The sequence below is a fragment of the Chelonia mydas genome, chromosome 20, assembly GCF_015237465.2.
Source record: "Chelonia mydas isolate rCheMyd1 chromosome 20, rCheMyd1.pri.v2, whole genome shotgun sequence".
NCBI classification, from domain to species: Eukaryota; Metazoa; Chordata; order Testudines; family Cheloniidae; genus Chelonia; species Chelonia mydas.
Genome location: NC_051260.2, coordinates 1,173,916 through 1,200,442, shown reverse-complemented (window position 1 = coordinate 1,200,442; position 26,527 = coordinate 1,173,916). Strand labels below are relative to the sequence as shown.

The window sequence follows — 26,527 nt, the reverse complement described above, 5'->3', positions numbered from 1 at the left end:
GCAATGGGGCAAGCTGGCGCCAGGGGCTGACAGAGCAGAGGGGGCTCAGCACCTTGTGATGGGGCCTGCGCTCAGCAGAGGCCCTGGGGCGCGGGGGCAGGGAGCTGCAGCCGGTTCCCCGGCACATGACAGAGCCCACCCCCGTCAGCTCCTCGGGCTGGGCCACGCCGGGCTGGCCAAGCGCAATGCACCAGGAGACGGCAGCGGCCAGGCCACGTTTATAAATATTATTTAAAAAACCCTTTAATTCCCAGAGTACGAGCGGCCCAAAGGGGCTACGCCCCCCAGCAACACCACTGAACCGGCTGCTGGCCCGGGGTCCCGGCCACACAGCAGCACGCGCCCCCGTGGGGAGTCCCGGGCGCCCACCATCCTCGGCGCCAGGGGCATCCATGGAACCCCGGCCGACGCGCGAGAGCCAGCTCCGAGCCGCATTCCCCCTCCGCAGCCCAGGGCCCCGCCCTCCGAAGCGCAGCTGTCCCGGGGCCGGTCCTCTGAGCGCCGAGGGGCTGGCCAAGCGGAGGGGGTCACAGCAGCCCCGGGTCCTCGGGCGCGGGGGGATCCACAGGGACGGGGGGAAGGAGTCCTGGGCGGAGCGGGGCCCCCCCGCTCTCTCAGACGCCCCCAGTCCTGGGGAAGAGCGGCAGCCCCTCGCCCGCCCCAAACTGTCCAGAGCCTCGCCCCAGGCTGGGCAGGGGGCGGCGGGGGCCCCGGGGGCCCCAGCTCAGCGAGTCCCGCAGACCTGGCTACGGATCATTGTCCAGCTGCTGCAGCAGCGTCCGACGCCGCTTCTCCAGCTCGCCCTCGCTCGGCTCGCTGTCCGACGTGTCCCAGACGCTCTGCGTGGGGGCGGGGAGAGATCAGGGGGCAGCCTGCCTGCCCCACAGCGGGCGTCCCGTCCCTGCCTGCCCCGCAACCTGCCCCGCAGCCGGCGTCCCTGCCCCACAGCTGGCATCCTGCCCCCCTGCCTGCCCCACAGCTGGCATCCCGCCCCACAGCCGGCGTCCCGTCCCTGCCTGCCCCGCAACCTGCCCCACAGCCAGCATCCTGCCCCACAACCTGCCCTACAGCCAGTGTCCCTTCCCCCTACCTGCCCCACAGCCGGCATGCTGCCCCCCTGCCTGCCCCACAACCTGCCCCACAGCCGGCATCCTGCCTCCCTGCCTGCCCCACAGCTGGCATCCCGCCCCCCTGCCTGCCCCACAGCCGGCATCCCGCCCCCCTGCCTGCCCCACAGCTGGCATCCCGCCCCCCTGCCTGCCCCACAGCTGGCATCCCGCCCCCCTGCCTGCCCCACAGCCGGCGTCCCGTCCCTGCCTGCCCCGCAACCTGCCCCACAGCCACCATCCTGCCCCACAACCTGCCCTACAGCCGGTGTCCCTTCCCCCTACCTGCCCCACAGCCAGCATCCTGCCCCACAACCTGCCCTACAGCCGGTGTCCCTTCCCCCTACCTGCCCCACAACCTGCCCTGCAACCGCCATCCTGGCCCCCATCTGCCTCTAGACCCTCCTACCCCGACCCGTCATCTGACGCTGTCCCCTGCCCCCCAAAGCCAGCACTTCCACCTCCCCTGCCCCCCACTTACCTTCTCCCTTTTGAAGCTGCGCTGGGGGGAGCGCCGTCGCCCCTCCGGCTCCTTCCCCTTCCCCTTCCCGCCTTTCTCCTTCCCTCGCTCGCTCTCGCTCTGGGGGCTGTTCTGTAACACAGGGCAGGGGCTCAGGGTGGGGGGCGAAGCAGCGACTGACTGGGCCGTGGGAGGCAGGGGGATTCCACCAGCGCCCTCCCCGCCCGCGCTGCACTCACCGATTTGTGCCTCTTCTTCTTGCTTTTCTTCTTCTGCTTTCTGGACTTGCGGGAGCTGAGATCTGCGGGCAGAGGGGGCGTCAGGCAGGCGCGGCCAAGGGGCACCAGAGCGCGGGGCCCAGCCGTGCCCGGGTGCCATGGGGCAGGGCACGGGCTCAGTCCCTCCCCCTGCCGAGGGCAGCCCCATCTCCCACCTGAGTCGGGTGAGGAGGAGAGCTCCGAGCCGGACTCCGAGTGATTCCGCTTCTTCCTCTTCTGGGCTCGCTGGTGATGGGGCTCCAGCTCCGACTCTGAGCCCTGGTGGGGAGGGGAGGGGGGTTAACATGACCCAGGCTGGCCCTCCTCACCCCAACCAACCCCTCTGAGCAGGGCTCCAAGGCCCCCCAGGCCCTAAACCCCCTGCCCCCACCCATCCACCAGCACCAATGGGCATCCACACCTCTCAGGACTCCAGGCCCAGCTCCTCCCTGGGGATATCTGGGCTGCAGCCCTGGCACCCCACCCTCAGGCCTGTCTCTGGGTGACCCCAGCACACACAAGCCCAGGCCTTGCCCTGCTTCCAGCTGCCCGGCCCCCCGGTCCTGGCCCCAGGTCTCACCGACTGCGAGCGCTTCCGATGGTGCTTCCTGCCTCTCTTGGTGTGTTTCTTGGCCTTGGCATGGTAGTGCTGGCACTCGTTCTGTGGGGCACAGACCCACAGCCCGTCAGCTCCCAGCCCCACAGGCCCCGCCCGGCATGGCCCCATGGGGCAGGGGTCACTCAGGGCACAGTGAGGTGGAAAGGAGACAGCAGGTAGCCCAAGAGCTGCCATCCCTTCCACATGGGACCCAGAGCCCCCTGGGGCACAGCCCCACCCCCTCCACCCAGGGCCCCAGAGCCCCTCCCCCTGTCCCGGGCCACAGCCCCACCCCCTCCACACGGCCCCGGACCCTTTTGCCAGCCAGAGCATGGCCCTGTGGTCCCCGCACCCGGCTGGGGCCAGGCCCTGCCCCCTCCTCACCTCCACCACCTGGAGGAACTCCCTGAAGAGCCGGATCCGCTCTGACTCCAGCGTGATCTGCTCGAAGGCCAGGTCACTGACGAAACGCTCCCGCACCTGCCGAGACAGGGAGCTGGGGGACAGCCCGGGCCCTCCCCTGTGGCAAAGCACATGGCACGGCCACCCCCTGCCCCACGGCACGGCCACTTCTCTGCCCACGGCACGGCACGGTCACCCTCTGCCCCACGGCATGGCACGGCCACCCTCTGCCCCACGGCACGGCCACCTCTCTGCCCACGGCACGGCCACCCCCTGCCCCACGGCATGGCACGGCCATCCCCTGCCCCACGGCACGGCCACCCCTCTGCCCACGGCACGGCACGGCCACCCTCTGCCCCACGGCACGGCACGGCCACCCTCTGCCCCACGGCACGGCACGGCACGGCCACCCCTCCGCCCACGGCACAGCCTCAAGGCACGGCCACCCCCTGCCCTGGGGGCCAGACCACACAGCATGGCGGGGGCTCCAGGCTGTCACCGGGCTCTTTGGTGACTCCTTCAATCTCTAACCTCAGCCATGGAGCCAAAGAATTGGCACGAAGTTCCCTGTGTCCACTGGGAGGGGAGGAGGGAGGAGGAGCCATGCACAGTAGATGGGGACAGCTCACACCAGCACTGCCCTGCAGGACAGCCTGGGGGGGTGACGCCAGGGTGAGGGGCTCTGCCTGGGGGGGTGACGCCGGGGTGAGGAGGGGCTAGAGCCAGGGAGTGACGCTGGGGTGAGGGGCCAGCCTGGCGAATGACGCCGGGGTGAGGGGCTGGAGCTAGGGAGTGACGCTGGGGTGAGGGGCCGGCCTGGTGAGTGACGGTGGGGGGAGGGACTGGAGCCAGGGAGTGACGCCGGGGTGAGGAGGGGCTGGAGCCAGGGGGCGACGCCGGGGTGAGGGGCCGGCCTGGCGAGTGATGTTGCCCGGGGTCCAGGTGATGGAGGGGATCGGGTCCCCCCCATACCTCGTCCCAGGAGGAGCCAGGCTCCAGGGGCGGGGCCGCCTGCTTCAGCATGCTCTTGAAGGCTGCTTCCCGGCGGCGCAGCTTGCGCACTTCCTCCTTCTCCCGCTCCCGCTCCCGCGCCTCAGCCTTCTCCAGCAGCTGTGGGGCAGACACCAAGGGGTTAACGCCACAGGGTGGGGGCCAGGCCCAGCTCAGCCCCGCCCCGCCCCGTCCCGCCCCACATACGCTGTTAAAGGTGAGCTTGATGTTGCCTGCGTCCAGCGTGGCTGCCCTCTTGTCAAAGCTGATCACGTGGGCGAAGTCCTCGAAGGTCGTGTTCACCTCCACGCCGAAGCCGCGATCCTGCCAGGACAGAGGCAGTGTCACCCATGTCCCATCCCCGTCCCCAGGGCCAGCAGTGGCTGTGCCCAGAACAGGGCGAGGGCAGGAGGTCACGGGGGAGTCCCCGTCCCCCTGCACATACAGTGTGGTACACAGAGAGAGTTTGCTTCTCCCTAGCCCTGAAATGCAGCCATCTCTGGGGTGGGGCATGGCAGCTGTTTAGGACGGGATGCAAAGAACAGGCCCACATCCACTGCAAAGCATGGGAGTTTTAGAGAGACGATGAAATGAGCAGAGCTGGACTGCGGCCCGGATGCCTGGGTTAGCTCTCCCCAACCTACGGCTGGGGGCACTGGCTTCACACTTCAGCCGCAAGGTGTAACGCACCTGCAGAGAGGACAGGAGCCTGGCAAGCTGGGCACGTGAGGCCGGGCAGAGGGGCCGTGCCAGGCCAAGGCCCCCTCCACACAGCAGGACAATCAGGGGCTGGGGAAGCTGGTCAGACAGGACCCCACACCCCACGGGCAGAGGCAGCTGCATGCCCTCACCTTTAAGATGTCCTTGATGATCTTCTTCTCGTCATGGAAACGAGCCTTGAGATCCTCCACGTAGAATTTAAACAAGTCCAGGGGGGTGGAGCCTGAGCAGAGGGGGCGGCATTACAGGCCCTGCCAGGACACCCAGCATGGCACCAGGATGGGGGGGCCGCCGGGCTCCAGAGAAGCCCCCAGCACACTATGCTCCTTAATTAACATCCCGCCTCAGGCAGGCAGGTCATTGCACAGGGCAGTCACATCACGAGTGGGCAACAGAACCCAGGACTCCTGGTTCCCAGCCCCTGCTCTAACCACTAGACACGACTCCCCTCCCAGAGCAGGGCACAGAACCCAGGAGTCCTGGCTCCCAGCCCCCCCTCTTACACCTAGTCTATTCTCCAGTCCCCTCACTAAGCACTTGATGCGCCTCACTGAACACTGTCAGATGAGGCCCGGGCAGCTCATTAAGCCCCAGCGGGGCGGTGCAGGAAGGGGACCCGGCCGGGGGAGGGATTGGAACCCAGGGACGCCTGGTGCTCAGACCCCTCAGCTCTGCTTCGGCATCACAGCCTCTGCCCCTCGGGTGAGTCCCTTCTCTGCTCTGCGCTTTCCCGGCTGTAATGGGGGGGAGGGGCAACGCCACCCATCCCCCAGGAACCCACCCCGCTGGGCCCCCCCGGCTCTACCCGGGAACAGGAGCTCCACCTCTTTTGGGCTCCTGTTGCAGTCACGGCTGGTCCTTTAACACGCACCCCCCCTGGGGCTCCGCGCCAGGCTCCGGCTCTCCCCCATGGTCCCTCGCCCCCCGCCCCCCGCGGCCACGCCGCTCCTTACCGGGCTGGCCCAGCATGTTGGCGAAGCGGGTGTCGGCGCTGAGCGCCGGGTACAGCTCCATCCAGGTGGACATGGAGTGCAGCTGCCCCTTGTCGTGCAGCTCATCCAGAAAGGCCTGGGCAAGAAGCAGCCTGTTATTCTACGATAGAGCGAGAGAGAACTTGGAGATCAGCCCCTCCCCCGAGCACACCTGAGCCCCGCCCCCCGTGGCCCCTCCAAACAGCAGGGGGAGCGGCATGGATCACACGACCCCTCTGCACTGTGAAACAGAACATCAGGACTGTCAGACTGGGTCAGACCCAAGGTCCATCTAGCCCAGTCTCCTGTGTGCAGACAGCGGCCAGTGCCAGGGGCCCCCGAGGGAATGAACAGAACAGGGAATCACCAAGTGATCCATCCCCGTCGCCCATTCCCAGCTCTGGCAGACGGAGGCTAGGGCCACCATCCCTGCCCAGCCTGGCTAATAGCCATTGATGGACCTAGACTCCATGAACTTATCTAGGTCTTTTTAGAACCCTGTTGACTGCGTTTTGTGAAGAAATACTTCCTTTGGTTCGTTTTAAACCTGCTGCCTATTAATGTCATATGGTTACCCCCAGTTCTTGTGTAATGAGAAGGAGTAAATACCACTTTACTCCCCCCTAGTCATGGTTTTATAGACCTCTAGCATATCCCCACTTAGTTGTCTCTTTTCCAAGCTGAAAAGTCACAGTCTTATTAATCTCTCCTCATATGGCAGCCCTACTCATACCTCTAATCATTTTTGCTGCCCTTTTCGGAACCTTTTCCAATTCCAATTCTCTCTGCAGAGAGCCAGGCCACGGAGAGAGAGAGCACCGGGACATGGCCTGTCTGCACAGCCACAGAGAGAACGAGCACCGGGCCACGGCCCGTCTGCCCCGCCACTGGAGAGAGAACGAGCACCGGGCCACGGCCCGTCTGCCCCGCCATGGAGAGAGAACGAGCACCGGGCCACGGCCCAGCAGCGTCGTCACCCGTGATCGTGACCCAAACGCAGAGCCAACCGCAGCATCAGCTGGTGACAACCTGGGTGGCTTTGCCTTAGGAAAGGGTCTTAAGTAGCTGCTGCCCCCTGCTGGCCACTCCCTGGATGGCCAGTCCAGGGCACCCAGGCTGGGGTACCAGCTGGATCCTCCCAGACGCTCTCCTGCAGAGAAGGTCGCTCTGCCCGAAGGGGGGTTCAGCTGCCCGCGGCAGGGGGTCACTGGCGGATGGTTATCTGCGGGCAGCGGGGCTGGGTCACGGCAGGAATGTGGCGAACGAGGACAGGAGTCGAGAGGGAGGCTGGGACTCAGGAGACCTGGGTTCTAGTCCTGCTCTGCCTCCGGCTGCCTTGGGGACCTTGGGCGAGGCGCTGGGTGGGCTCCAAGCGCTGCAGCCGGGCCCCTGTCGTGCTGCCGAGCAGACACTTGCTACAGCCAGGGCAGAGGGGGCTGGCGCTACCGTAAATCTGCCCCCTCACGAGGCGGTAACTAGGTCAAGGGACGAGTTCTCCAGCTGGCCTAGCACTGCCTGCCCCAGGGGGTCAGTCGGCCTTACTACGTCTCTCAGGGCAGGCATTTTCCACTGCCCTGAGCCATGCGGCTAGGTCGGCCTACACTGTACGTACAGACCTGAAGGGTAGATGGGTCTGGGCTACAAAGGTCCCGGAGCCCCTCCCTGGGCCCCTGCTCTGACCCTGCTGCCCGCACGCAGGCGGCCAGGTGCTCTGCGCACTGCAGGGCGCCCCCTGGCGGCCACCTGGGGAACGAGCTCTAAGGGCCCCTTAGTCCCTCCCTTAGCGCCCCGGGAGCTGGGTCAATGTTGTTCACTCGGGCACAGGGAGGGGAAGGGACTGATCCACCTCCAGCTGCAGCCACAATCCCAAACTCCCTCTGACTTCCAAGCTTCAGCACTGAGCCCTGAGCGACCCACCCAGCCTGGGGTGGAGCCAGGAATAGAACCCAGGCGTCCTGGCTCCCTGCAGCACAGAACAGTCGCATTCTGCTCTCCTGTCCAGGCTCCTGACCCCGTGGCCCTCGCGGACAGAGCCAGGTGGCGGGGAAGGAGGACGGGAAGGGGAGACGCTGCCCAAACCAGAACGGCTGGAACAACTACAGGAGCAGGCATTCCAGTAACCAGGGGTCAACCACTGAGCTCTTTAAACCCTGCTGATGTGCAATGACCTGTCCTGCCCTGGGCATGGGAGGGGTTCGGCTAATAGTGACCAGACACCGAGCTCTCTCCAGATACACCCTCCTCCCAGCCCAGCACCCTGTCCCCCTCCCAGGCCATCCATGCTTCTGCCGAGTCCTTGATGTCCCCCAAAGTGGCAGGTAGCCTCCAGCTACACCTACAGGCCGCCTTGCTCTGCTGAGCCCAGGCCCAGAGCCCTCACCCGCCGCTAGGGCACCCCCACCTCTTCCAGACCTCAGGGCACAGATACCTGGAAGGCTTCTCTGTTCTTACGCTGCTGGCGTCTCTCACGCAGCCTCGTCTTCTCCTTTTCCTCCTCCTCCTCCTTCTCCAGCGTGCGGATGTGCTCCTCGAAGCAGATCAGGGCATCCTCCTTGTCCATGTCTGCAAGAGGCGCAGGGGGGTTGAGGGGGGAGAGATGGCACCAGGTCGGGTAGGGCAGGAAGGAGCTGGGCTAGCATGGGACCATGGAGGGGGAGCTGGTGGGATACAATAACAACCCTTTGTCCCTCGTCTTGACGGATGTCCCATGGTTACAGAGCAGGGGCTGGGAGCAAGGCCTCTGGCTCTAGCCCTGGCTCTGGGAGGGACGGGAGGTTCAGTGGGTTAGAGCAGGGGGGGCAGGTTTCTACCCCTGGCTCTGGAAGGGGAGGGGGACCCAGTGGGTTAGGGTGGGGTGCTGGGGCCAGGATTCCTGGGTTCTACCCCTGGCCCAAGAAGGAGAGGGGCCCAGTGAGTTACAACAGGCAGGTCTGGTGGCCAAGACTCCTGGGGTCTACCCCAGCTCTGGTGGGCAATGAAGTCCGGTGGGTTAGAGCGGGAGGGCTGGGCACCAGGACTCCTGGGTTCTACTGCTGGCTTTGGAAGGGGAGGGGGTCCAGTGGGTTAGAGTAGGAGAGACCCAGGACACCTGAGTCCTACCCAGGCTCTGGGTGGGCAGTGAGGTCTGGTGGGTTAGAGCAAAGAGCGGGGGAGGCTGGGCACCAGGACTCCTGGGTTCTATCAGTGTTGCTGAGAGGGGGGCAGATGGTGTAATGGTTAGACAATGGGGTGCAGAAGTCCTGACTCTCAATCCCCTTGGAATGTACCATCTTGGGGAGACAGGACTGGTCCTTCGAGCACATCTATTGAAAGGGGCCCCTGAGACTAGGGAGATGTGTGCAACCAGATGGCACCTTCCTGGGCAAAAGGGTGTGGCTGGCCTGTACCATTTATCTTGAGGCGGGGGGGGGGTCATCGGCTGGCCTGTACCATTTATCTTGGGGTGGGGTGGGGTGGGGGCATGGCTGGCCTATACCATTTATCTTGAGGTGGGGGGGGGGGGGGTCAATGGCTGGCCTGTACCATTTATCTTGAGGTAGGGGGGTCAATGGCTGGCCTGTACCATTTATCTTGAGGTGGGGGGGGGTCAATGGCTGGCCTGTACCATTTATCTTAGGGTGGGGTGGGGTGGGGTGGGGGCATGGCTGGCCTGTACCATTTAACCTGGGGCGGGGGGAGGCACGGGGCTGCCCTCACTCTGCAGGTCCTGGTCCTCGGCGAAGGTGGGGTTGTCCATCAGGTACTGCTGGGCCTCGGACCAGGTGGTCTGGAAGCTGACGTTGCTCATGCTGTCCAGGATGTTCTTCAGGGCCTGGACGTTCCGCTTGCGCAGCTGCTTGGCGTGTTCCTGCGCGGAGGAGACGGGCCGCGTCAGACGCCCCCGTCGCAGGGACCCAGCCTGGGACACGCGGCCGCCCGCCCGCCCACTGCAAGGGCTCCGCCCGCACGGCCGCCCGCCCGCTGCAAGGGCCCCGCCCGCACGGCCGCCCGCCCACTGCAAGGGCCCCGCACGGCCGCCAGCCCGCCCGCCCACTGCAAGGGCCCCGCCCGCACGGCCGCCCGCCCGCTGCAAGGGCCCCACCGGCCTCCCGCCCGCTGCAAGGGCCCCACCAGCCTCCCGCCCGCTGCAAGGGCCCCGCACGGCCGCCAGCCCGCCCGCCCGCTGCAAGGGCCCCACCGGCCTCCCGCCCGCCCGCCCGCTGCAAGGGCCCCGCACGGCCTCCCGCCCGCCCGCCCGCTGCAAGGGCCCCGCACGGCCTCCCGCCCGCCCCGCCCGCTGCAAGGGCCCCGCACGGCCTCCCGCCCGCCCGCCCGCTGCAAGGGCCCCGCACGGCCTCCCGCCCGCCCGCTGCAAGGGCCCCGCACGGCCTCCCGCCCGCCCGCTGCAAGGGCCCCGCACGGCCGGCCTCCCGCCCGCTGCAAGGGCCCCGCACGGCCTCCCGCCCGCCGCTGCAAGGGCCCCGCATGGCCGCCTGCCCACCCGCCCGCTGCAAGGGCCCCGCACGGCCTCCCTCCCACCCACTGCAAGGGCCCCGCACGGCCTCCCGCCCGCTGCAAGGGCCCCGCACGGCCTCCCGCCCGCCCACTGCAAGGGCCCCGCATGGCCGCCTGCCCACCCGCCCGCTGCAAGGGCCCCGCACGGCCTCCCTCCCGCCCGCTGCAACGGCCCCGCACGGCCTCCCGCCCGCCCGCTGCAAGGGCCCCGCACGGCCGGCCTCCCGCCCGCTGCAAGGGCCCCGCACGGCCTCCCGCCCGCCCACTGCAAGGGCCCCGCATGGCCGCCTGCCCACCCGCCCGCTGCAAGGGCCCCGCACGGCCTCCCGCCCGCCCGCTGCAAGGGCCCCGCACGGCCTCCCGCCCGCCCGCTGCAAGGGCCCCGCATGGCCGCCTGCCCACCCGCCCGCTGCAAGGGCCCCGCACGGCCTCCCTCCCACCCACTGCAAGGGCCCCGCACGGCCTCCCCGCCCGCTGCAAGGGCCCCGCACGGCCTCCCGCCCGCCCACTGCAAGGGCCCCGCATGGCCGCCTGCCCACCCGCCCGCTGCAAGGGCCCCGCACGGCCTCCCTCCCGCCCGCTGCAACGGCCCCGCACGGCCTCCCCCGCAGCAGCTACAGCAGTGCAAGCCAATAGCGCCGGTGGCCATGGCCCCCTCCCCAGTGGGTGACACTCCCCCTGAGCCGGGCTGGGTCAGCCAGCAGCACTGCTCTCATCATCCAGGCCAGCGGCAGGCCGGGCCCTGGGGGGCCACAAGGTGCTGAAAATGCGATTACAGCCGAAAGCAAAGGAAATCTCGCTCCCCCTCCAGTGCTCTGTCCCCTTCGAAGCAGGACCCGCCCCACCCCATCCATCGCACAGGCTGAGCGCCAGCAGCACCCATGCCTCCATAGTAAATGTAAGGGGGTGGGGAACATTTTGACGTTGAATAAGGGGTTCTTGACCTGAAGAGACTGAGAAACGCTGGCCAGCTGCATAAGCCGGGCCAGAGAATCACGCCCTAGGCCCCTCATCCAGCCCAGAGCTAGGGGCTGAGCCACAATATTCCATTTACAGACTCCCGAGTGACCCCCCACGCCTGGGTGAGTTGTTCCATGGTTAATCCCCCAGCCTGTCAAAAAATTGTGCCCTGTTTCCAGTCTGCCCCAGCCCCTGGGTCTTGTTCTGCCTTCGTAGGAGCCCAGAGCTCTCAGACAGCTCCCCACGTACGTTCCTACAGAGAGCAAGTCACTGCTTAGCCGTCTCTGGGATACACTAAGCTGACTGAGGGTCTTGGCTCTCTCACTGTCAGGCAGGTTTTCCACATCTCTTCTTGTGACTCTTCTCTGAGCCCTTCCCCATTTGTCAGCCCCCACTGGGAAGCGCGGACACAGTATCCAGTCTCACCAGTGCTGCATACAGAGGTGACACCATCTCCCTTCGTCTTCTTGCTCAGACATCCACCCATCGCTTCGCCCTCTCAGCCACAGCATGCTCCTGCTCAGCTGCTGCCCATACGGACCCTGTCCCTTTGGGAGTCACGGCTTGCCAGGAGGCAGTGCCCTGTCCTCCCTCCCGGCTCCTAGAGATGTGACCTTTGGCTGTGCCAAACCACTGGACGTGCCCAGGTTACGATGCAGCCAATTACTCAGTTGAACCACTATGTCCTTCTCCGCCCACTCGGCTGTCAGCTGTGAACGTTTCCTTTACAGATTTTATACACTCTCCCAGATGGCTGACAAAGCCACTGCAAAGCCCTGGGCCCCGTGGGGGCATGACGAGGATTCCGTTTACACTGGTGCCCGGGGATCGAGTCGCAAGCCAGTTTAGACGCCAATCAGTATGTGCCACATGGGTTTTGTGCAGCATTCGTTTTTAATCAGGATGGAGCGTGATGGCCGGGTGCGCAGCACCAATGCCAGGCAGGGTCACATGGGCCCCGACACTGTTATGAGACAGTCTGGGCTCTGTGCTGACGCCAGGCAGGGATCACACTGGCCCTGACACCATTCTGGGACAGCCTGGGCTCCGTGCCAACACCAGGCAGGATCACACCGGCCCGTCACCGTTCTGGAGCGTGACAGCCAAGTGCTCTGCACTGACACCGGGCAGGGTCACACCGGCCCTGACACCGGCCTGGGACAGCCTGGGCTCCATGCTGACACCAGGCAGGATCACACTGGCCCTGACACCATTCTGGGACAGCCTGGGCTCCGTGCCAACACCAGGCAGGGTCACACCGGCCCGTCACCGTTCTGGAGCGTGACAGCCAAGTGCTCTGCACTGACACCGGGCAGGGTCACACCGGCCCTGACACCGGCCTGGGACAGTGTGGGCTCCATGCTGACGCCGGGCAGGGTCACACCGGCCCGTCACCGTTCTGGAGCGTGACAGCCACGTGCTCTGCACTGACACCAGGCAGGATCACACCGGCCCATCACCGTTCTGGAGCGTGACACCCATGTGCTCTGCACTGACACCGGGCAGGGTCACACCGGCCCTGACACCGGCCTGGGACAGCGTGGGCTCCATGCTGACGCCAGGCAGGGTCACACCGGCCCGTCACCGTTCTGGAGCGTGACAGCCACGTGCTCTGCACTGACACCGGGCAGGGTCACACTGGCCTGTCACCGTTCTGGAGCGTGACAGCCACGTGCTCTGCACTGACACCAGGCAGGATCACACTGGCCCATCACCGTTCTGGAGCGTGACACCCACGTGCTCTGCACTGACACCGGGCAGGGTCACACCGGCCCTGACACCGGCCTGGGACAGCCTGGGCTCCATGCTGACGCCAGGCAGGGTCACACCGGCCCGTCACCGTTCTGGAGCGTGACAGCCAAGTGCTCTGCACTGACACCGGGCAGGGTCACACCGGCCCATCACTGCCCTGTGCCATAGCTGGGACCCGCCGTTACCTTCTCCTTCTTGGCCAGGAAGAAGAGCACGTCATCGTAGATCTCCTTGCGGTCGCGCTCAGGGACCACAGCCCAAACCTCCTGCTCCCCGAACATCTGCTCAGCTTTCCTGGGAAGGGAACGGCCGGGGTGGGCAGTTACTGGGCCTGGCTCTCACTGCGCACCCAGGCTCGGTGAGGACACGCAGTGAAACGCTTCTCCCCATGGGGACGGAGCCAGAGCACAACCAGCGGGGCAGGGCGTGGCCCAGCTCCTGCAGCCTCAGGGGCAGAGGTGACGGAGATGCCTGGAAGGACTGACGCAGTTGGTGATTTCTGACGTTAGCAGGGGCTCCTCCAGCTGCTTTGAAACTGCCCCTCTGGGCTGGGGAGATGCCCCAGGGCTTCCCCACCACCCCGAAGATTGCTTCCCTCAGTCATCTCTGGAACAGCCTCCCTGGCGAGAGCCCAGCCCTGCTGGGCCCCCCCGCCAGTGACACTCACCTCCCCCATGCCTTCTAACTGGGGACCCCGGAACCTGCTCTCAGCCCCACTCCCTCCCTCCCCACCCGCGTGCCAGCCACAGACCCTGCAGAACAGCCCACAGCGGACTCGCACATGTCAACTGCCAGGGAAGGGTGGTCTGTGGCTAAAGCAAGGGGCGCCAGGACTCCTGGATTCTCTCCCCGGCGGCACGAGGGGAGTGGGGTCTAGTGGGTTAGAGCAGGGGGGCTGGGAACCAGGACTCCTGGGTTCTTTCCCTGGCTTGGCGAGGGGAGGCACGCAGGGGTTGGTTGGATCGTGAATATTAATAGCTGTCTGTGTGCGTGCTCCCCTAACCTTCCACCTGCTCTGGGATCCTCCATCCAGCATCCCAAGGCCAGGTCCCATAAACACAGGGTTCCCCCTCAACAGGCCGTTCTCCCCGCACAGCCTCCCAGCCGCCCTGCCCGGCCCCTCTCCCCCCGGCGCCCGCCCACACCTGTAGCGGGTAATGGAGCTCATCCGCTCGTGCTGCTCCAGGAAACGCTGCAGCTCCTCCTTGGCCTCCTTGGCCCTCAGCCGAGCCTCCTCCTTCTCCTCCTTCTCCCGCTGGGCCTTGTAGGCATTGAAGGCCTGCTTCTTCTCGCTCAGCTTGGGCAGGGCACTGGGCACACACCGGACGGGCTGGGCTGGGTTAGAGGCCCTCACTGGCTGCTGTGGACGGGCCAGCAACGAGGGCAGAAACGGGGGTGCTGTGGGGAGTGGGCGCTGGCTGGGGAGGGGGCTCCCGGGTACTACAGTCCCGGCCTCTCCCAGGGGGCGCTGTGGGGAGCGGGGTGGGAGCGCTGGTTGGGGCGGGTACTCCCTGCAGGGGACTGCATTTCTCTAAGCACCCAGCGTGGAAGGGGGGTGGTGCCGGTGGTGGGGCTGGTCCCTACCTGTACCGTGGATCGTCCACAATCATCTTCATGGCCAGCTCCCACGACGTGTTGGAGGGGACGCCCTGACACCAAACGCTGGGACTCAGCTGGGACCGTGCCAGCCCCAGCCCCCCACAAACAGGCCTCCGGCCCTGGCCAGCCCCAGCCCCCCGCAAACAGGCCCCTGGCCCTGGCCAGCCCCAGCCTCCTGGCCAGCCCCAGCCCCCCACAAACAGGCCTCCGGCCCTGGCCAGCCCCAGCTCCCCACAAACAGGCCTCCGGCCCTGGCCAGCCCCAACCCCCCGCAAACAGGCCCCCGGCCCTGGCCAGCCCCAGCCCCCCGCAAACAGGCCCCTGGCCCTGGCCAGCCCCAGCCTCCTGGCCAGCCCCAGCCCCCCACAAACAGGCCTCCGGCCCTGGCCAGCCCCAGCTCCCCACAAACAGGCCTCCGGCCCTGGCCAGCCCCAACCCCCCGCAAACAGGCCCCCGGCCCTGGCCAGCCCCAGCCCCCCACAAACAGGCCCCTGGCCCTGGCCAGCCCCAGCCTCCTGGCCAGCCCCAGCCCCCCACAAACAGGCCTCCGGCCCTGGCCAGCCCCAGCTCCCCACAAACAGGCCCCTGGCCCTGGCCAGCCCCAGCCTCCTGGCCAGCCCCAGCCCCCCACAAACAGGCCTCCGGCCCTGGCCAGCCCCAGCCTCCTGGCCAGCCCCAGCCCCCCACAAACAGGCCCCCTGCCCTGGCCAGCCCCCCGCCCTGGCTCCCTGCTCTGGTACCTTGTCCTTCAGCAGCTCCTTAAAGGCCAGCTTGGCCTCATCCTTAGTGCTCCAGCTGCAGGCGCACCTCTCCCCGGCCCCCCCGTCCTCCTCCTCCCGCCGGCCGGGGTCACCACTGCGCCAGGGACACAAACACACTGGGGTCACGGCATGAAATGCCAGGGGCCATACACCAGGGAGCCGCAGGCAGAGTGGAAGAGGGGCACAGGCTGGGCTGGAGGGGGGCATCCCGCTTGGCTCAGCAACACTCAGGGGGTGGAGGAGGGAGGGCTATGGGGCATGAGGTCAGGATAGAGAAACAGGGTCCTGGTGGGGGGGTGTGGATCTAGGCAGAATTCCCTCAGGGGAAGGGCCGGGGGCCCCGTCGCTCCCCGACAGGGGGGATCCTGGGGGAAGGCCCGGGGGCCCCGTCGCTCCCCGACAGGGGGGATCCCGGGGGAAGGCCCGGGGGCCCCGTCGCTCCCCGACACGGGGGATCCCGGGGGCCCCGTCGCTCCCCGACAGGGGGGATCCCGGGGGAAGGCCCGGGGGCCCCGTCGCTCCCCGACAGGATCATCTCTCCCAGCCTGCGTCTGTTGTCTCCGTTCCACACTCTGGAGCAGAGCCTGACACCACGGGGCCCAGCTCCTGCCCAGGGTATCCCCTGCGAGCTGGGTGTGCCCGGCGCCCAGGTGGGCGGGCGCACGGTTGCCAGCCCTGCTGGTGCTAACTGGCTCCTGCGCGCAGTCTCCGAGGAGAGCAAACGCCCCCGATATGTGGGGGGGGTCCCTGCTTGTAGCCTCCCAGCCGAGGTCGCCGTCACCTGCTGGTCACTTCCTCCTGCTGCAGGGCCACTTCCTCTGGGCCTTCGGCCACACTCCCCAGCACAGACGTCTCCTGCTCCTCCCCACCCGGGGCCTCCGTGTCCGTCGTGGCGGCTGAGGACAGGCTGGGGCTAGAGGCGCCTGACGGCGTCTCCTGATGTTTCCTGGAAGAGCAGAGAAGGCCGGAGCCTGGGTCTAGCGAGACACAGAGGCCCACGCAGGGTCCTGAGGGCCAGTCCCCTGGGCTCATGGCTCAGTGGGGCCCATCACCCATGAGGGGCAGGGTGGCCCCTGTAGGCCCCATGCCAGGGGGGAGGTCTCTGCTCTGCCGTCCCCACATCACCCCAGCAAGGGAGGTACCTGCCCTCAAAACCCATGGCCTTCTGGAGGGTACCCCCCTCTCTGGCCCTAGGGGGCCCCGTTTCTGAGTGCACCCCCCCCAGCCCCCGTTCCTGAGGGCCCTGCTCCTCTGGCCCCTAGGGGGTGTTCCTGAGGGCTCTTGCCCCCAAGGGTCCCCGTTCCTGAGGGCCCTGGCCCCCTCTGGCCCCCGGGGGTGCCGGCGCCCTGCTCTTACCGCCCTGGGTCAGAGCTAATGGGTCCAAGCCCCAGGGGCAGACGCCAGCCACTCACCCAGCCTCCTCCTCCTCGATGAGCGCTGCAAGGAGGGAAACAAAGAGCCCGGCCGTTACTCGGTGCCCGGTGGGTGGCGCCCGGTGGCCAACATGGGGACGTGTCACTGCGAGGAGCTCTGCCTCTGTGCCCGGCGGGTGCAGAGGGTTAAAGGTGCTCCCGGGACAAAGCAGGCCTGAGGTCTGGGGCACGTGGCTGGTCCGACTGGCCAGCGAAGGATTAGTTGCAACCGACCTGCCTCGACACAGGATCTGTCCAGGCACCGGGAGCCCCAGGGGCTGAGCCTAATGCCAGGAGCTGGGCAGGGCCGCGAGGGCTCAGCAGGGCGAGCGCCTGAGAGGTGCCAGAGGCTGGGCCAAGCGCTGGGCTCCGAGACACAGGCTCCCCCAGGACCAAGAGATAGGAGCAGAGTGAGAATGGCAGATCCACAGCAGCCAGCTGGTGGAGCCTGGCACTGGCCAGCCTCAACTTCAGCTTCTCCTCTGCCTCCCCGTGCCACGCCCAGGACACGGGGGCTGTGCCCTGCTGGCTAACAACCCCCTGTTCTGAACGGGTCCCCGAGATCTCAGAGCAGCAGTCTAGTGAGATGGGACTCCTGGGCAGAGCTCAGGGGAGGCGCGGGAGGGCTGGAGTCCGGAAGCCCAGGCGCAGAGGCCTGCCCTCGTGGCAGGGGTGATCACTGGGGGCTCTGGGACCACTCACAGGCTGGGGCACAGAGACCCAGGGGGCACTGGCTGCACCCCCAGCCCGGCCCACATGGGGGTTACTCTGCAGCCCAGACAGGAGCATCAGCCTGGGGCACGGGGGAGTCTGCCTATGCTCCCAAGGGTGTGGTTGCCCTGGTCCCCAGCTCCCTGGGCTCCCGCCCCCTTTACCCTCCAGCTCGTCCAGGTCCCGGGGCTTGGTCCAGCGCGACTCCTTGCTCTGGGAGTTGTAGTAGTAAGACTTGCCCGTGTCCGACTTGTACTCCCTCCAGGGACACTGGGACAGCAGCAGCTGCGGAGGGAGAGAGCAGGGCACCTTGAGCCACGGGGCCGATGCCAATGGAGGGCTATGGGGAGGAAACTGACCAGTGGTTCTAATGGATGCAGGACTCCTGGGTTCTATGCCAGCCCGGGGAGGGGAGCAGGCCACTGGCTCACAAGAGCTGAGGTCTAAATCCTCATGTTATATTCTGTCCCCCTAATCTACTCCTGGCCACACACGCACATTTCCAGCTGCTCTCTAGCATGGCTGTGCAGCTGTCACTCAGCTGCTGCGCCCCACCCCAGAGGTGGCTGCATCTCAGGGCTGGGTGAAGGGCTCTGAAGGAACTCACCTCTGCCTTGGACTTCAGCGCGTCTGGCTTCTCCCAGGTGGACTGCTTGGAGTGGCAGTTGTAGTAGTAAACGCGCCCGTCAGGGGCCCTGTGCTCACTCCATGGGGGCTTCTGGGCACCGCAAGCAAGAGCAGGATCAGGTCCACCCAGCCCCGACCCCCCGTCCTCCTCCCAGCTGCCCTCCCAAGGCCACACAGCTCAGCAGGGACCCTGCCCCCCAGGGCCATGCAGCCCACCAGGGCCCCTGCCCCGGCCTCCTCCCTGCACAGCACTGGGCCTGATCCTGCTCCCACCGCAACCAGCAGCAAAACTCCAGATGAGGCCAGTCGGGTCAGGATTGGGCCCGCCGAGCCACGCTCCGGGGTGGTGGAAATGCTGGAGTTTCCCCACTCACCCCACTGGAGCAAGGGGCGGGGGGGCGACACGCCGCGACCTGCGGCGCCCCCTGGTGGCAGGATCAGGCCCTTAGCAGATGGACGGGGCTTGTTTGGCTTTCCCTGGCTGTTGTCTCCAGCTCCTCCCGCAGGGGTTAAACTGGGATCTGGCTGGGAGCACACACACCAGGGGCACCGGAACGGGGGGGAGGAGGGCAGGCGGCCAGGGCCCCCACTGTTAGGGTGCTTCTGCCGCTTTTGACACACACCCCAGCCGCGAGGGCCGCGTCACTGGCCAGCGACCCCCCCCAGAGCCACCGGGAAGGGACGGGACACAGTACCTTGCGGGGGACATCCTGCGCGGGGGAGCCGCTGCCCATCAGGCTCTGCTGGATGGGGGGCACCATGGGATTCGGGAGCTAATGGTCACAAGAGTGACAAGAATCAACTCCTGAGCTCTGCGAGTGCCCCTCAATCCCGACCACAGCCCCCTGCTAGCCCAGCCCTGGGCTCCCCCTAGCTCTGCCAGTGCCCCTGAATCCCGACCCGCAGCCCCCTGCTATTCACGGGGGTTAAGAGGCTGGTATGAACGCTCCTTAGGGATGGGGGGAGCCTGTACGGCAGCGTTGCTGAGCATTGATGCGGGGGAGGCTACTCACCGTGGGAGCTGGCTGGGCTGGAGTAGCTGGAAAACAAGAACTGTATGTTACTGGGATGGTTGGGGGTGGGGGGGCTGTCAGGTGCTGCTGTCAGAGTGGGGGTTACAGATCCCTAAGAGAGACTGGCAGGGCTGGGCACCCTGCATCATGCACAGGATCAGGCCCCCTCAGGATCGGGCATGACTCCCAGGTGCTCCCCTGGGATGCAGAAATATTTCACCCTCCTCCCTAAGCCTCCAGACAGCTCCCCCCTCCCCTGATAGGATGGACCGGCCATCAGCTCCCCCATGGACCACCCCCCTGCGATGGACCCTGGGACTCACCGCCAATTGGGTCTGTCCCAGGAGCCGCCTGCCAAAAGAGAAATGGGGCCGTGAGCCTGGGGGCTGCGGCTCGGACCCAACCCATCACCAGACTCCCCCACCCAGGGCCCCCTGAATCCCTCTGCAAACGACCCCAGGGAGCTCAGAGCCAGCCCCTCCTGCGACGGGGAAACTGAGTCATGAGGCCAGCCACTGAGTGATCCAATGCTGCAGTGAGCAAGTCAGTAGCAGAACTGGAAAAAGAACCCAGGAGTCCTGGCCCCCCCGCCCTCACCCGAGGGTGGCATTTCATTTTAATGCTGAGCTCTGTTCTGGAAACAAGTATTGGGCAGTGGGGCCCCCGTGGAGAGGGGCAGGATCTGGGCATTGAGACCCCTCTACGTTCCACCCTCATGTCAGCCCGGGCAGCCTCTGCCGCTGGGCCTGTCTGGAGAGCCTGGGCATGGCTGGCTGGAAAAGCGGAAGGTTCCAGGGATGCTCACCACTCCAGGAACAGGACCAGCTGGCACCCCCGGCATCAGCATCCCTGGCATCATGGGAGGCACCATGGGTGGCATCTAGGGGACAGAAAAGTGACATGGCAGCCTGGCACATCAGCCGGCAGGCACGGGGCCAATGGAGCTGGGGAAATGGCTGGACCCTCTGGCTCAGAACCCCACCCTGTGATCCCCACCAGTGTCCATGGAACACCGACAGCGTGGCTCCAATCACAGGATCGGGGCCACAGGGACATGGGGCCACAGAACCTACATCCACATGGGGCTTTTCCCAACATCTTTATCATCGAGGTTTAACAGGAAACTTTTGGCTGCAGAGAGCCCCTGGCCCATCCAGCCTCACCAGAGCCCGGCCCCCTCCCCCGAGTTACACTGCTCAGCCACTTTCCCCACTTCCCCCAGCCTGGGAGAGGGACTGACCTGCAGCCGTAGGCCCATGAGACCAGTGCTGGGATAGAACCCAGGAGTCCTGGCTCCCAGCCTCCCCCGCTCTACCCCAGCAGACACCGTTTCCCTCCCAGAGCTGGGAACAGAACCTAGGAGTCCTGGCTCCCAATCCCCCCTCCCCGCAACCAACTGGCCCCTGCTTCCCAGACGATGGGTCCCACGTGTGCGACGCCATGGTCCTGCACTGACATTCCACCTGGAGCGGAGGCTCCAGGGGGGCCCTGGGCTCAGACAAAGAGACGAAGGGAGTGCCTTTACCTGTCCTATGGGTGGGGGCCCTGCCATGGGTGGGAGCAGAGGCGGCATCATGCCGGGGGGCATGGGGGGCATCGCTGGCGGTCTCTGCCCGATAGGAGGGAGTCCCAGGGGCGGGAAAGGAGGGGGGATTCCAGGAGGAGGCATCTAGGAACAAGAAGAGACACAGGCTGCATGTTGCTGCTCAGCCCGGCCCCACGGCAGCCCCCTGCTGAAGGGACTGGCCCTGGCCAGCCAGGGACACCCCCCCCCCGCTCCCCACTGCAGCCACTGGCGCAGCTCACTCAGGGTGCCTCCTTGTCGCCGCCGCAGCACGTCCGCACGGGGGCTTCGCACCACGGCAGCTCCCCTCACCCGCGAATGCGGCACAGACTGCCCCGTCTGAGCTAACGCAGAGCAATGAGTGCGCACGCACACCCACACACACATGTGCACACCCACACCCACCCGCGCACCCGCACCCACACACACCCACATGCACACGCCCATGTTCGTGCACACACATACACCAACACACACATGTGCGCACATGTATACACATACACGCAGACATGCTCATATGCACACGCACACACACGCACACACAGCCAGTGTACTGCACTTTGCACAGTCATCCCACACGGCCAGGCCAGCAATTCCTTCCCCCTTTGCGCTGCGCTCTGGGACGGGTGGGTCATGCTGGTTTGGTTACTAAGCGGCGCCAGGAACAGGTAACTTACAAAGGGTGGAGGCATCATCGGAGGGGCAGTGGGATACGGGGCCGGCTGCCCTGCAGGGCCGCTGCTGGAGTCCGGAGCCGACTGTCAACAGCAAGAGAGAAAAGTAAATGTAGGAAACAGCTGGTAAGAAAGGATGGTCTTGTGGTGAGAGCAGGAGGGGCTGGGAGTCAGGACTCCTGGGTTCCATGCCCAGCCCTGCCTGGAGTGCTGTGCAGTATCTTACATGGGGGTCCTCATGCAGACACTAAATTGTATCTTATTTTAATTAAAATAGACACCAGAAAACAAGTGAAGCAAAGGACAGGGAAGCAGAGACTAAAGAGAAGCGGCATCTTCCCTGAGATGGATGGACAGAAGCTATGTATGGGGATGGACGGATAGACAGACAGGAGATGAGTATGGGGATGGATAGATGGATAAAGGTTGCATAGGGGATGGATGGATGGAGGGTGCATATGTGATAGATGGGTAGATAATGTGTATGGGGATAGATGCATAGAGAGTGCGAATGGGGATGGATGGATAGAGGCTGCATATGGAATAGACAGTGTGTATGGGGATGGATGGATGGATGGATGGGGGTGTGTATGGGGATTAGTAGATGGATTGATGGCGTATGTGTACGGGGATGGATGGATGCAGTGTACGTATGGGATAGATGGATAGTGTGTATGGGGATGGCTGGCTAGCTGGATGGAGGGAAGAAGCGTATGGGGATAGGTAGATGGCTGGATAGAGTGTGCGTATGGGGATGGATACAAGGTGCGTATGCGGATGGATAGAGGGTGCATATGGAACAGATAGTGTGTATGGGGCTGGATGGAGGGTGCGTATGGGGCTGGATGGATAGAGGGGGTGTATGGAATAGATGGACAGAAGGTGTGTATGGGATAGATATATGGAGGGTGCATATGGGGACGGATCAATCTTTATTTTCAGAACACCGCGCTCCCCGGCAGAATGCAGAGCCTGGTCCGCGGCTCCCTGGGCTGAGGTTGATCCAGGCCGGTAGCAATGGCGCGTAATTGCTGACGGACCCTGTGTGTAACGAGTTGGGTGTCTCAGCTCTCACTGGACAGGTGTCATATCATGACCCCTCTCCCCTTGGCCACAAATGGCTGCTCACCCACCTGCTGGGGGCTGCCCCACTGGAGAGGCCCAGGGATGCTCCTTCTGGGCATGGGTGGGGGAGCCTGGGGCCAGGCTGAGGGCTGTTGGATGGGGCCTGGCGCAGGACCCCAGGGCAGGCTGAGGCCCGGTGGGGCGGGGGACCCCGGGGCAGGCTGAGGCCCGGTGGGGCGGGGGACCCCGGGGCAGGCTGAGGCCCGGTGGGGCGCGGGACCCCGGGGCAGGCTGAGGCCCGGTGGGGCGCGGGACCCCGGGGCAGGCTGAGGCCCGGTGGGGCGGGGGACCCCGGGGCAGGCTGAGGCCCGGTGGGGCGGGGGACCCCGGGGCAGGCTGAGGCCCGGTGGGGCGGGGGACCCCGGGGCAGGCTGAGGCCCGGTGGGGCGGGGCCTGGCGGGTGGGGCTGGCTGTCCATGATTCATTTGGAGGACATTGGCTGCCCTTTGCCCAGCGCCGGGCACGGCCCCGAGCTGCCGGCCCCGTATCACATATGCCCCCGGCAGGGGTCACTGGCTGGGTGGGGGAGGGGGTCTGGAGGCGTGTGTGTGGAGGGGGCGGGGGGGTCTGTATCAAGGCAGGGGGACAACCCTGCCCCCCCTTTTACCTCCCCGCCCCCCAGCCTGGCAGGCACAGACCCAGGGGCAGCGTGTGGGGCCCACTGCTCCTGCGCAGGGAGAAGCCCCAGTCCCGGGGCACCCCCAGCTGCCAGCCCCGGGGGGCTCAGCCCGTGCGTGGGGGGGGGGCTGGGCTGGAGAGGAGCTGAGCCCATGCGGGGGGGCAGTGCCGGGGGGGGGGTCGGTGGGGGGCAGTTCCCGGGGCTGGGGCCGGGCGGGGGGGGGGCGGCTCGGGGGGGCGGGGCAGTGCCGGGGGGGGCAGTTCCCGGGGCTGGGGCCGGGCGGGGGGGGCTCGGGCGGGGGGGGGCAGTGCCGGGGGGGCAGTTCCCGGGGCTGGGGCCGGGCGGGGGGGGCAGTGCCGGGGGGGGCTCGGGGGGGCGGGGCAGTGCCGGGGGGGCAGTTCCCGGGGCTGGGGCCGGGCGGGCGGGGCAGTGCCGGGGGGGGGCTCGGGGGGGCGGGGCAGTGCCGGAGGGGGGCTCGGGCGGGGGGAGGCAGTGCCGGGGGGGGGCTCGGGGGGGGGCAGTTCCCGGGGCTGGGGCCGGGCGGGGGGGGCAGTTCCCGGGGGGGGCCGGGGCACAAAGCGGGACGTTACCATGCCGGAGCCGCGGTCAGCTGGGCCCGCGCGCCCACCCGGCAGTAAGCGGCGCTGCCATTGGCGGGCCGGGCGGGGGGCGGGGCCAGGGCGGCACCCCTTCGCTGCCGGGCCGGCCTGCGGGCCCCGGCCCGGACTCCTGGGTTCGGTGCCCGGCGGGGGGGGGCAGTGGGGGCTGGTGGTTAGAGCGGGGGGGGGCTGGGAGCCCGGACTCCTGGGTTCTGTTCCCGGCGGGGGGGGGCAGTGGGGGCTGGTGGTTAGAGCGGGGGGGGGGCTGGGAGCCCGGACTCCTGGGTTCTGTTCCCGGCGGGGGGGGGGCAGTGGGGGCTGGTGGTTAGAGCGGGGGGGGCTGGGAGCCCGGACTCCTGGGTTCTGTTCCCGGCTGGGGGGGGGGCTAGTGGTTAGAGCGGGGGGGGCTGGGAGCCTGGACTCCTGGGTTCTGTTCCCAGCTTGGGGGGGGGGGGCAGTGGGGGCTGGTGGTTAGAGTGGGGGGGGGGGCTGGGAGCCCGGACTCCTGGGTTCGGTGCCCGGCTGGGGGGGGCAGTGGGGGCTGGTGGTTAGAGCGGGGGGGGGCTGGGAGCCCGGACTCCTGGGTTCTGTTCCCAGCTGGGGAGGGGGGCAGTGGGGGCTAGTGGTTAGCGCTGGGAGCCCGGACTCCTGGGTTCTGTTCCCTGTTGTGGCCCTGACCCGGTGCGTGTCCTTGGGCAGATTCCCCTCCGTCCCTCCTGCGCGCCTCACTGTCTCCAGCGCCCCCCAGGCCTGTGCCAGCTGGATCCCGCCGGCTCCTGGCCCCGCAGCGCTGGGACTCCACGGGCCCCTCCACCGCCCTGGGGCCACCAGGGCTTTTCAGAGCCCCCCGAGCTGCAGAGCCCTTCACGCCCCCTCCGTGGGGGCAGCCGAGAAACCCAGCTCGTTTAGGGCCCCAAACTGCCAGCAAAAAAGGTGGCACCTGAATCCCCTTCAGACAGAGCCAGGGCCAGGGACCGGGGGAGGGGAGCAGTTCCCGGGGGGACCAGGGACCGGGGGGGGGGGGGGGGCTCGGGCCGGGCGGGGGGGGGAGCAGTTCCCGGGGGGCCAGGGACCGGGCAGGCTGGGTTGGGCCTGGCACCCCGGGCAGGGCCGAGCAGCAGATGGGGCGAGAGGGGTCGCCTCTTGCAGACAAAAGCCCCTGGACCTTCCCCGCCCCTCAGCTCCTTCCCCAGTGCTCCCATCCACCCTTGCAGGCCCTTTAGCTGCCCCCGTGGATCCGATGCCCATCGGACTCTGCCCGCTTGGCACAGCCAGTGCCCCCCAGCCCGTCTCCCCCCGGAGCTCTGTGCCTCTGACCCAACCTGCTGCCCCCACGGCTGCCGAGCACTGAAGACACACGATGAGGGGCCACTTGATGAAGCGCAGGCTCGGCTCCCAGGCCCTGCAGTGGGCACAGAACGGGCCACGCTTGTGAAAGTCACAGAAAAGGGAACGAATCCACCCCCAGGACTATAAAGCTTCTGGGTGGCACCGGGGCCAAACCTCCCCTCAGCGCTTCCTCTGGCCCAAATTAAGGTTCTAAAATAGACACCCAGCACCCGATTCTCCTCCCATTCCTACCCCTCAGCCTCCACTCCAGTGAGACCAGCGTACGGCCCGTGGCCAGCTACTTCCCACCACGTTTAGGAGACTAGCCCCAAGCCCACCCTCCTCAGCCCCAAATCCCTAGAACAGCGAAGGCCCCAGATAGCCAGCTCAGGACCCGATCCTACAGCTGATTCAGTGCAACTATTCAGAGTAGTCCCTGTGTGAAGATAGATAGACAGAAAGAGGGGGTGTCTGGGGATGGGTAGATAGAGGGTGTAGGGGACAGACAGACAGAGGGGATGTATGAGGATGGATGGATGGATAGATGGGGGTGTAGGGGACAGACAGACAGAGGGGATGTGTGGTGATGGATGAGTGGATAGATAGGGGGTGTAGGAGACAGACAGAGGGGATGTGTGGGGATGGATAGATAGATAGATAGAGGGGGTGTATGGGGATGGATGGATAGATAGATAGGGGGTGTAGGGGACAGACAGAAACGGGATGTATGAGGATGGATGGATGGATAGATAGGGGGTGTAGGGGACAGACAGACAGAGGGGGTGTGTGGGGATGGATGGATGGATAGATAGATGATGTGTATGAGAGAGAGAGCTGGGGTGTAGGAGAGAGAGCCAGCCAGGGGTATATGAGGATGGACAGATTCTCCCCACTCTATGAGTGTGTAAATTAGGGGGCAGCTAGCTCACTGTCATGAAAGCCTTCACAGCATTGGTAGTGCTAGAGCAGAGGTCTGGGAGTCAGGACTCCTGGGTTCTCTTCCTTTCTCTGCCACTAAGTGGCTGCCTGACCTTAGGCAAGTGTCTGCATCTCCACTCCCCCATCTGGGAAATGGGGCTAGCAGAACTTCCCCACCATTACCTGGTCTGAGGCCTTGTGCTCCATCCCCGTGTGACGAAGCGGGACTGTTCTTAATGTTTCCTCTGAATACTGGAGGGGTGCCTCAGTTTTCCCTAGGCATTTCTTAAGTCTCTAGGTGGTGGGATAAGGGGGTGTAATTGTTGCAGAGCAAAGGGCCAGGGTACATAAATGGCCGACCCTCTGTCTCCTGGTAACTGGTGGCCTGGGCCCTTCCCCCCTGCCAGGTGAGAGCTAAAGGGTTGGAGAACAAAGGAATCCAGTGACCTCTTGGCCCGGGACAGAGACAAAGCCCAGAGGAGGAGGGGCTGGAGGGGGAGGGAGTTTGGGGCTGGCTGGGGACATGGAGTGAAGGGCAGATGTGGTTGTCTGGCTCACTGCCCCCCAAAATGGACCCAGCTGAGGGGTCCCGTTCTCTGCATCTACAAGCTCTGTGTTAGACCATGTTCCTGTCGTCTAATAAACCTTCTGTTTTACTGGCTGGCTGAGAGTCCCGTCTGACTGCGGAGTTGGGGGGCAGGACCCTCTGGCTTCCCCAGGACCCTGCCTGGGTGGACTCGCTGTGGGAAGCCCCCGGAGGGGCAGAGGATGCTGAATGCTCCGAGGTCAGACCCAGGAAGGTGGAGCCGGGGGAGCTGTGTGTCCTGCAGACAGGCTGCTCCCAAAGAGGAGACTCCCCCAGAGTC

The 26,527-nt window shown here is 66.3% G+C and overlaps 1 protein-coding gene across 6 annotated transcripts; it reads right to left on the bottom strand.

Moving 5' to 3' along the window:
- Nucleotides 1-225: 225 nt before the first annotated feature.
- On the bottom strand, nucleotides 226-23,473 carry PRPF40B (pre-mRNA processing factor 40 homolog B). Of its 6 annotated transcripts, none has more exons than XM_037884036.2 (27): nucleotides 23,406-23,473; nucleotides 21,075-21,155; nucleotides 20,359-20,502; nucleotides 19,639-19,713; nucleotides 19,157-19,184; nucleotides 18,834-18,859; nucleotides 18,516-18,593; nucleotides 17,801-17,911; nucleotides 17,358-17,478; nucleotides 16,483-16,507; nucleotides 15,852-16,016; nucleotides 15,050-15,164; nucleotides 14,295-14,359; nucleotides 13,856-14,020; nucleotides 12,896-13,004; nucleotides 9,201-9,351; nucleotides 7,933-8,066; nucleotides 5,487-5,601; nucleotides 4,665-4,756; nucleotides 4,021-4,137; nucleotides 3,796-3,933; nucleotides 2,806-2,901; nucleotides 2,404-2,484; nucleotides 2,000-2,102; nucleotides 1,806-1,867; nucleotides 1,588-1,698; nucleotides 226-839 (listed from the first exon to the last, which is right to left on the bottom strand). In XM_037884036.2, exons 1-27 carry the CDS (start codon nucleotides 23,406-23,408, stop codon nucleotides 747-749), a joined length of 2,604 nt encoding a protein of 867 aa, XP_037739964.1. In that variant the 5' UTR covers nucleotides 23,409-23,473; the 3' UTR covers nucleotides 226-746. The 6 variants fall into 6 exon arrangements, with proteins under 6 accessions (XP_037739964.1, XP_037739960.1, XP_037739961.1 ...); XM_037884032.2 differs by having other exon boundaries at nucleotides 5,487-5,625; nucleotides 9,168-9,351; nucleotides 23,406-23,451; XM_037884033.2 differs by having other exon boundaries at nucleotides 9,168-9,351; nucleotides 23,406-23,445.
- Nucleotides 23,474-26,527: the final 3,054 nt, after the last annotated feature.

What these genes read in the sequence shown, in the direction of transcription:
- PRPF40B (XM_037884032.2), bottom strand. An exon ending in ATCGGAAGCGCTCGCAGTCG is followed by an intron (nt 2,103 to 2,403) that starts GTGAGACCTGGG and finishes CCTCCCCACCAG; the next exon opens with GGCTCAGAGTCGGAGCTGGA. An exon ending in CTCCTCCTCACCCGACTCAG is followed by an intron (nt 1,868 to 1,999) that starts GTGGGAGATGGG and finishes CTCTGCCCGCAG; the next exon opens with ATCTCAGCTCCCGCAAGTCC.